Below are 9,671 nucleotides of genomic sequence, written 5' to 3'. Positions count from 1 at the left end.
TCTTTTTATAATAATAGGTTTATAGAAGAAATAATATAATCATATCATGGTATAAAAGAATGTACATATTCCACCTATTAATTAATAGCGACATTAGAAGCGATATCAGAGAATAATATCATTACCCCTATATCCTCTTATAATACTATGAAGTATAAAGATCACCCTAGAAAGGAATCTTTAGAGATTCTAATAAGAATCAGTCTTGTGAATAAACATTGAATACCAATCACCCTTCCTCTCCCTATTCGTTCCCAATCTGCACCTTATTTCTTACCAGGTTGACAGGCCTTACACCTGATAATATATACCTCTTACAATCTTCTAATAATCTTATTTTCTTTTTTTAGAATCTCTATCTTTAATTAAATAATATATATCTAATAAAATAAGATTCTATTTTATTTATCTAATTAATATAATAAATAAATAAGAAAAGTTTATTTAATAGTGATTATAGATTAGATTTAGATAATAAAAAAAGATCTATTAAAATATATATTATTTATTAATAATCTAATAATATTTTTCTAAAATAATAGATAAAAGATAAACACTCTAAAAATTAAGTATTTAAAATATAAAACCTTATTTAATTATCTAAATTTAGATAATAGTATTTTTATAATAAGTAAGTATATTCAAAAGAATAAATATTAGTAGATATTTAAAAATATAGATATTAGATAATTTATTTAATTAGTATAATATTAATCTTATATCTTTTTTTAATTATATAAAGCTAATCTATATCTAGAATAAAAATTTATTTTAGATAATTATAACTATTATATAAAAAAGTTAAAAAAATATCTAAATTAGATTTCTTATAGACTTTAATCTCTTCTAAAAGCTTTTAAAATATTCTAATTTCTATAATCTAATTTTAATAATTTAATATATAATCTTAAGACTAGATTTTTTTTATTTATAAACTATTTAATATTAAATAATTATAAAGATTACTTTTTATTAGAAAAAGATTTTAAAATTGTCAGGCAGGCAAAGTATAAAAGAAAAAGATCGCTTTTATGGTCTAAGAAATGACGATAATAGAACTAAGGAAAAAGGAGAGAGAGAGAGTGAGAGCTAGTAGGATCTATATAAATAAGGGTGCTGTCTAAGATAGATATATTAGGCTCTTATCTCTTCTTGTATAGGGATCTAGTTCTAAGATTATAAGTTTGAGTTATAGTCCTGTCACTTTCTAATACTACCTCTCAATAAAATCTAAGCTTAGTCTCTTAAGTTTATAAAATACGTGGTTATATAATATCTTAAAAAGAAAATAGAGTAAGTTTCGCCAATAATATATTAATTGCTATCTTTTATTACTAATAGATTATCCTTTAGATAATTAGACACTTCTTTGTTGTCTTTTTTTTCGTTTAAGACAGCTTAAATGTATTTATTTAAATATTTTAAAAGACCTAACTTTTTAAAATAATAGTTATAAAAGTCCTTTATATACTAAAAAATATATTGGATATTTCTAGCTAGGTATTATATCTTATTAGGATCTCTTCTAGCCTATTTTAGCTTATATTATAACCTATTATATTATAACTATATATTAAAGACCTTCTTTATCTTCTATTTATTATATTCGGCGATTTTAATTAACGAGGAAAGATCGAGAAGCTACTTAGACAGCAATAAATGATTAGAATAGTTTATATAGTATAGTTTCTTAGGGATAAAGACTAGATAGATATCGAATTTAAAAAGAAGTAATAATTTAAAAGAATAATTAATTTTATTAATAATTAAAAACGATCTTATACTTTTATTAAATAACTTCTTACTAGGTCGTTCCTATTTTAGGCTTTTTATAGTGATATAAATATAATCTTTAATATTAAAGACAACTTCTTGATATTATTAATTTATTTATTTCTTTTGTACTAATTGTATATTTATTATCTTTTTTTGTATTAAGTCTTATACTACTTCTATTTATTATATAAATTCCTATACTATATAGAAACCTAATTACCTTTATAATATTGAATTAGTCTAATTGAATAATATATAAGGTTCGTGATCTTATTTAATAAAAAAGGAAGACTTTCTAGTAGATATAAATAAAAGTAAAGCGATTATTAAATTAATAATTAGAAGTTATTTTAACTAATTATTTTAATAATAACTAATATAAGAATATAATCGCTATATAATAAACTAATTAGTATTCTTAGTCTATTTATCTATCTATAGATAACAAGCTATAGAAAGTTTTCTTTTTATTTATAAAATATAATAGAACTTAGTCTAGAAAGTTAATATAAATTATAATCCTTGATTAAAAACTATTAAGTCTAGTAACCTAGTTTACTAGATAATATAATTTATAAACAGTCTCGCTATCTATTTTATATCTATTATCTTCTTGTATAGAATAGAGACTAGTTATTTCGATAAATAATAAATAATTATTATTATATTATTAAAACTATACTAATCTTTTAAAAGTAAGTAGAAATCTATTATTATATCTTACTAGAGGTACTATAGTATTAGAAAAGGTTATAATAGGCTAGAAAACCTATCCCTTTATATCTTTATCTACTAGTAAATTTAATAGTTTTTGATATATTATTAAATATCTTATACTATTTCTAGCTAATAATATTAAGAGAAAAGTAGATTTATTATCTTCTTTATATCTAGATAAATGTTTACTAATAATCAATATATCTCGTCTAATAGATAAGCTTTTAAGTTATTATTATTAGCTACAATTAATCTATTATTATATAATAAAAGATTATCTCTAAAAGTCTAATAGTTATATCTATTATAAACTAATTTTTAAAATTCTTTAAGATCTTTATTTATCTAGTTACTACACTTTATATACTTTATAATATCGTTTTTATCTTTATTTCTAATTAAGGCTATCTAGATCTTTTACTATTTATTATTATAGATATTATATTACTAGAATCTTTTAGATAATAAAATTAATTTTTTAGACTATTCTTTTTTAGATAAATTCTTATAAAAGAGAGTGTCTATAGCTATATTAAGTTTTCTAATTTGAAACTAGATCTTTAATTTATAATCTTTGAATAACTAATTTTATTAGATCTGATAATAATTTAATTACTATTTTATATAAAACTATTATAAGATATAATAATCTATATACAATCTAAAAGACTTTTTTTACTAGAAGCTAATTAGCTTTAATACTTACTTTTTCAATATATAAACAATAATAAAAAACTTATAATTATAAATCTTATATTTATGTTTTATATCTATTATTATATTAGATAGAAAAGTTACAAGATATTAATAATCTCTAGTCTTCTAGGAAAAGATATTATCTATAACCTCTTTTAAAATATTTATTTTAATCTTAATCTCTATTTTTAATTTATAATAAGTAAGAATAGATATTATTATTATTAAATATTTTAACTTATTAAATATCTTTTAATAAATATTACTCTAGTTCTAAAGAGTTGTTTATTTTATTAGGTTTATTAATAGCTTGATAATCTAGTTGAAATTTTATATAAAACGTTTATAGAAATTACAAAAACTAAAAAATGATTTTATTTGTTTAATAATTATTAGAAGCTTCTATTCTTATATAATAGATAATTTTAACTAGTCTATAGAAATATTATAAATTCTAATAATATAGTCTAGAAATTTAGTCTCTTACTTATAAAACTTGTATTTCCTAAGACTTATTTATAAACCACTAGCTTATAAATACTTTAAGATAATTTAAATATATTATATATACTCTTTAAAAATCTTGTTAAAGATAAGAATATTATTAATATAAATAATTGTAAAGTTATCTAAATAGTCTCTTTCTAGAATATTATTAATATAGTACTAGAAGGATATAAGACTATTTATTATATTAAATAATATCATTTTATATTTATATATATTATATCTTAATTAGAATGATATTAGATCCTTATTGTTAGGATATATCCTAATCTTATAGAATCTTTATTAAATATTTAATTTAATAAAGTAGTAAGCTTTTAACACTTATTATATTAGTTTCTTAATTAATAATAATAAATAGATATCCTTTCTTATTATATTATTAAGTTTACAAAAATCAATATAGAATTACAACCTACTTCTAGATTTCTTTATTATTAGAATCAACGAGAAATAAGATATTATACTTAATATAATAAAGCTTTTATTTAGATTCTTTTTAATATAGGTCTTTATAAATTTAAGATATTCTTATAATATTTTATATAATAGATAATAACTAAGTTTGTAATTGTTTAATAGTTTAATCTTATGATTAATATCTAGATAACTTAAAGGTAATATATTAAACTCTTTTTTCAAGAAGACGTTTATAAAATTATAGTATTCTTTAAAGATACCTATTTAAATAATCTCTAACTTAGTAGCTTTATCTTCTTATTCTTTAATAATATTAATAATTTTCTAGATCTTTTTAACAAAGGTTATAAAGACTTTTATACTATCTTTTTCTTTATAGTTCTATCAAATCTTACTCTTTTGATTTAGATAATCTCGAAATCTATTAGTAGCTTTAATAAGGATTATTCTTATTACTTATATTCTTGACAAAGCTTTTTTAACTCTAGTTATTATAACTCTCCTATTAGAGCTTAATATATCTTTAAAAGAGTTTTATCTATATAGGAATTATTATATATACATTTAAACTTAGGCTTATTAGTTATTATTACTCTCCTTATTATATTTTTCTAGTGTTTATAGTCTTTTTAATATTCTTTTGTAAATATAAGGTTTAGTTTCTTTAGAATTATAATAGGAATAGATCTTGTTAACTAGTTTATAACTTCTTTTTTATTTTCTAGATCTCTGTTGCTAGTAAAGATAGAGAAGGCTAAGTTATTATTAACTTTTTATAATTAATTATTATATTTTAGTCTATTAATTATAGATATCTAAGAATTATATTATATTTCTTTATATTAGTGATTAATATAAAGATCTTTTTTTAACAATAGCTTTTAATAATAAAAAAGATTGATATTTTATATATAATTAGTTTAGCTAGATAGTTATTAAAAATAGTAATATTTGACACGGTGAGCGGGGGGCCAGAAACGGCTCCCATTGCACCGCCGTCCTGCCGCCCTCGACCGCCTGCCCGTCTCCGCCATCCCCTTGCCCCTTTGGGTTTGGCGCCCTCACCCATGCCCCCGTTCGGGTTTAGTGCCGCCGCTGGCCGCTTTTACCGCCCCCAACACCTGCCCTCCATCTATAAAACACCGCTCGTCCTCTTCGCAGCTCTGTCGACGCACTTTCTCTTCTTTTTCCTGTCTGGCCCCCTCTCTCTCGGTCCCCACCAACTTCTGCGCACTGGCTCGCCACCTGATGCATCGCCCCTTTCATTTCACCGGAGATGTCGCTCGATCCACCGCTCAGCCGGCTCTAGCCAGCGTTGTCTGCACCACGGACCAGTCCCTTGCAAGTTGATGCTTCGACATCATGAAGCCCTCATCATCTTGTGTGCTATGATACCAGTTCTTCTGCCTACTTTGATTGTACTACAATGATACTAGCTCTCGAGAACACATGTTGTTTGCGAGCCTTTCTCGCTGAGCGCCTCGCTCACTCTGCTGGCTTTTTGCTCGGCCGGAGGACAGTGTCTCGGAAACCCACGACACGCACGTCCTGATTTGCCACATTCCATGCGAGGTTGCATCGTACAGCCTCCAGTAGTGAGGGCACGCCCTGGTCCGCTTGGTCGAGAGCGCCTCGGGGTAAGACTATCGTCATACTCGGTTTCATCTGGCCTTTGTTTCCCAGTCGACGAGATTTTGATCGACAACGCAGTGATATAAACCAATGGCGAAATTGCCGCATTCTTTCCTAGTGTCAATCAGTGCCAAGTACTGCGTCACGAGGCCGACGATGGTCCATTTTACAGATGGCCTCTAACCAAGCGTATAGATGAGCAACTGGAGACTAGGCTGACGGTCATAGTGGAGCCAGGTTACAATAGGACGCCACCAGGTGTGCGGAAGCTTTTGCCGATGGCCTTCGGTCCCTTGTTGTGCAACCGGTGTGGCTCCACGGCCTTGGATAAAACGGCTCGGATTGAAGGAAGTGGACCAACTCATATGCGCGGCCAAAGGCACTCCTCGTCTATAAAGCAGTTGGCAATCCTCTTCAAATGCTCAATCAGACAGAAACCCATCAATATCCCCTCTCCCTCCCCCCTCGCCTCTGCTCTGTATCCCATACCCCCATATCTCAGCGCCCCATTCTTATTCAGGTTCAAAACTACATCTGCAGGATTCTTCTGGCTATCCACCTTTCTCAACATGTCAAGCACCAATTTTCGCCTGGAATCGTTTCGTCCATGGAATCCTTTCCAAGACAAAGCTCAGCCATTGCGCGATCCCCCCGGTACTTGTCGCTACCCAAGTCCGGTTTCGATCACTACCACCCCGCCAAGCTCCAATTCTAGCGACTATGGCTCAAAGAGCCAAAAAATTCATTCCCACAAACCTGAGCGACACCCCCTTCCTGCCCGCCCGCCGACGGAGGTCTGCTTAGATGGATTGCATTCGGAGGCTCAACCCACTCGACGAGAATCGGAGGGCTTGGGTCAGACACTTTCCGCTGTCAGTGACCCAGAGCCTCTCAACTTCGAGAACATCTTGCAACCACAAAGCATAGTTGCTGCCGATGATTTCGTTTCTACAAGTTTTACCGATGATATGTATTGGGAAAAAGAGCATCAGTTCTTCGACTTGGGATTGGATGACCCGGATCCTGTCGGTTTTGCCGGTCAACATCCTCAAAGTGTTGATCTTGGAGCCCTTGCTCGAAATGGAGAGCCTCCAAATATTGAAACAATCGACCCTGCAATCCTAAACGACCATGACTCTCCAATTGCCGAGCAGGTCCAAACAACGACGAGCATCACCGACACCGCAGCAGATCCGAAAGAATGCCCCGCGAAGTCCACTCGCTCTCTGAACAAAGCCTCAACCCTCCAACGCAAACGATGGAACTCAAAGGGGACGCTTGACGCCGATCGCCAGCCAAAAAGAACGAAACGCTCGGGTATAACAAAAGGGCATACAGGAATTAGCTCTGATCGGTCGAACAAAAATTCCGGTCATGCTCAGAGCACTTCTTTCCCTACAGTTCGTGCTCAATTCTCGGCGCTTTCAGTCGAAGACCGACTACAGTTCCTGTCCTGGCTTTTTCAGGGTGTGTTATCTCATTGCGGCTCTACGCCTCCGAGCGCCGATGCCCATTCTGCACCGGGATGCATCTCAAGCCAATGTGATGACATAAACGACAACTGTGATCAGACGAGCTTGAACACACAGGTGATTGACGCGCAGCATACCTCTTCGAGAAAGGGACTATCGTGGTCTGTGGAGGAAGACCGCCTTTTGATAAAGCTTAGAGACAAGCAAAATCTCGCTTGGTCGGAGGTGGTCAAGCAATTTTCACAAGAATTCCCCGGGCGGAGCGAGGGGTCAATACAGGTGTACTGGAGCACAACACTGAAGAAAAAACGACTGGAGAAAAAACGGCCATCTTCCCCCATTGTTCTTATTGGATGACATATCAACATTGAGCTATTACCGATAGAAGCATCTAGAATATTTAAAACATTGTCTGTGTGGGGTTGATCAATTGCATGAGCTGCATAGTCGAAGACATGCCAAAGTGATTCATCGTCGCCACGCATAGGAAGTGAAGTTCATGGGGCCCAGGGCTCTGGAATTTGATTGGACATCGATTTGTGTTTTCTTTTATAATTTCAAAAAAATTGAATCCAGGGGTGATATAAGCACAGCGGATGATAGCGTTGGTCAATACCGAGGTTTATTTATTGGCTGTATATTGTAGAGGCATACAGGCTCTCAGGCTGGAACAATCTCAACGCGCACAACCACTCTAACTTAAGTAGATTTTCGAGGCGCTGGATACCTGGACTTGCCAGTATTCAGAATGGCGCATTAATGACAAGATGGTTGATTCTGAGGGCTATGTATTGCATGTTACGACACAGTTCTTCCGGTATGTTCAGATTTACCATACATGACATGTGGGTATGGGGATGGTGCTGAATGGCCATGTACGACAATACAATGCGGGGAACTCACGGTATTTTACCCCTCATCTGAAATGACATATGCTCGGGCGGCTCAGGGTAGATTCAGGGTAGATTCAGGGTAGGCTCAGGGTGGGCTCAGGGTTGGCTCAGGGTTGGCTCAAGGTTGGCTCAGGGTAAGCTCAGGGTTGGCTCAAGATGAGCTCAGGGTAGGCTCAAGGTAGATTCAGGGTAGGCTCAGGGTGGGCTCAGGGTGGGCTCAGGGTAGGCTCAGGGTTGGCTCAAGATGAGCTCAGGGTAGGCTCAAATGGATCCAGCGCCTCCCTCCTCGGTAGGTCAATCAATGGCCATACATACATCCATCAACGAAGAACCATGACGTTGTCCTCGCGTCCCCGCTGCTCAAAAATCTCGTAGCAAAAAGCATAAGAGATAGAGAAGATTTACAAGTGGATATCATACGGCTGAGCTTTTGAAGCTGGTTAGAGAATATGGGCGAGCCTTCCACTGTGCAATCGTCATGGGAAAGGATAAAAGTTGCCTTCAATACTCCTATTGGTAGCTGACTCGGAGACGAAAATAGAATTGCGAAGAATCTCGGGTGTGTCTTGGAATAACGCACAAGTCGGATATCTGGAGAGCCTTGACAATAAGTATCATGCGAGGTGATCAATGATGTCGCATTCTTTGAGATAGAAAATCCCCAGACCAGATGTGCGACTATCCTATCAAGCCAGTTAATTACAGTAAAGATGGACTTACCCAATGCGGTGCCGGCGGGTCAGTTCTCTCCATGGACAAGCGTGTCTGACGTTTTTGATGGAAGCATGTATCCCTAGCATGCCATAATTTTCTCTAGCCAGAAAAATAGCGGCAGCAAGGGGTTCAATTTAGTTTTTCTCATCAAAGTCGAGATGCTCTGATGAGTTTTTAGAAAACAGAGGAGCGATCTATTTTTACGATTTCGCGTATGAATTCAAAGTTGAAGCTGAACCGATGACAACGGCCCTGTCGGAGCATGCATGGGTTCTTTGAGATTATCACTAGAATGGTGGTGGAAGGGAACCTCTTTTCTTCAGCACATGGTTTTATTTTCTTTGTGAGGATCGGGCCTAATATGAAGTGGCAGATTGACAGAGGAAACAATGAGGAACCAGCGGATGTGATGGAACCTAAAGAAATATTGGTGTTGAATTATTTGAGTGTTTTCAATATTCCTGTCAAAGGGCCATGGGACCTCTAACTCTAGTCACCAACAGCAAGCAGACCCCAGGGCAGCTGTGAGAGTCTCACGTATACATATATGAAAAAAGTGTCTTCCAGATGAAGAGTGAATATCGATAAAAGCTATATTCGAGTCTTAAAAGACGTAGCGCGAGAAAGCAAAAGAGACTGGTTTACTCGCGTTCAGAGGGGAGGGATCCAGATTCACCATGTGGGTCCCGAAGATCATATCTCTATACATCCTGTGTGCTTCATGTATATCCCTAATAGCACCTGATGCAACTCCTAGGATACTCTTCTTGTCTTTTGCAAATTGAGAAACCGCTCTGTTAGGCCTTGAGAATGTTGGCAGTTCCAGTGTTTGGTCAGCGATCGC

At 33.4% G+C, this 9,671-nt stretch overlaps 1 protein-coding gene across 1 annotated transcript; it reads left to right on the top strand.

Annotated features, from left to right (window-relative positions):
• Positions 1 to 6,317: 6,317 nt before the first annotated feature.
• On the top strand, positions 6,318 to 7,577 carry N7506_000203 (SANT/Myb-like DNA-binding domain-containing protein; the record flags this gene model as incomplete). The annotated part of the gene is made up of 1 exon (XM_056949499.1): positions 6,318 to 7,577. The coding sequence occupies one exon, from the start codon at positions 6,318 to 6,320 to the stop codon at positions 7,575 to 7,577; it is 1,260 nt and encodes a 419-aa protein (XP_056815414.1).
• Between the last annotated feature and the right edge of the window lie 2,094 nt (positions 7,578 to 9,671).

The sequence above is a fragment of the Penicillium brevicompactum genome, assembly GCF_028827555.1.
Source record: "Penicillium brevicompactum strain IBT 35665 chromosome Unknown utg000001l_segment0_segment0, whole genome shotgun sequence".
Classification (NCBI taxonomy): domain Eukaryota; kingdom Fungi; phylum Ascomycota; class Eurotiomycetes; order Eurotiales; family Aspergillaceae; genus Penicillium; species Penicillium brevicompactum.
The sequence above is the reverse complement of the archived record's forward strand: the minus strand, read 5'-3'. Positions and strand labels throughout refer to the sequence as shown.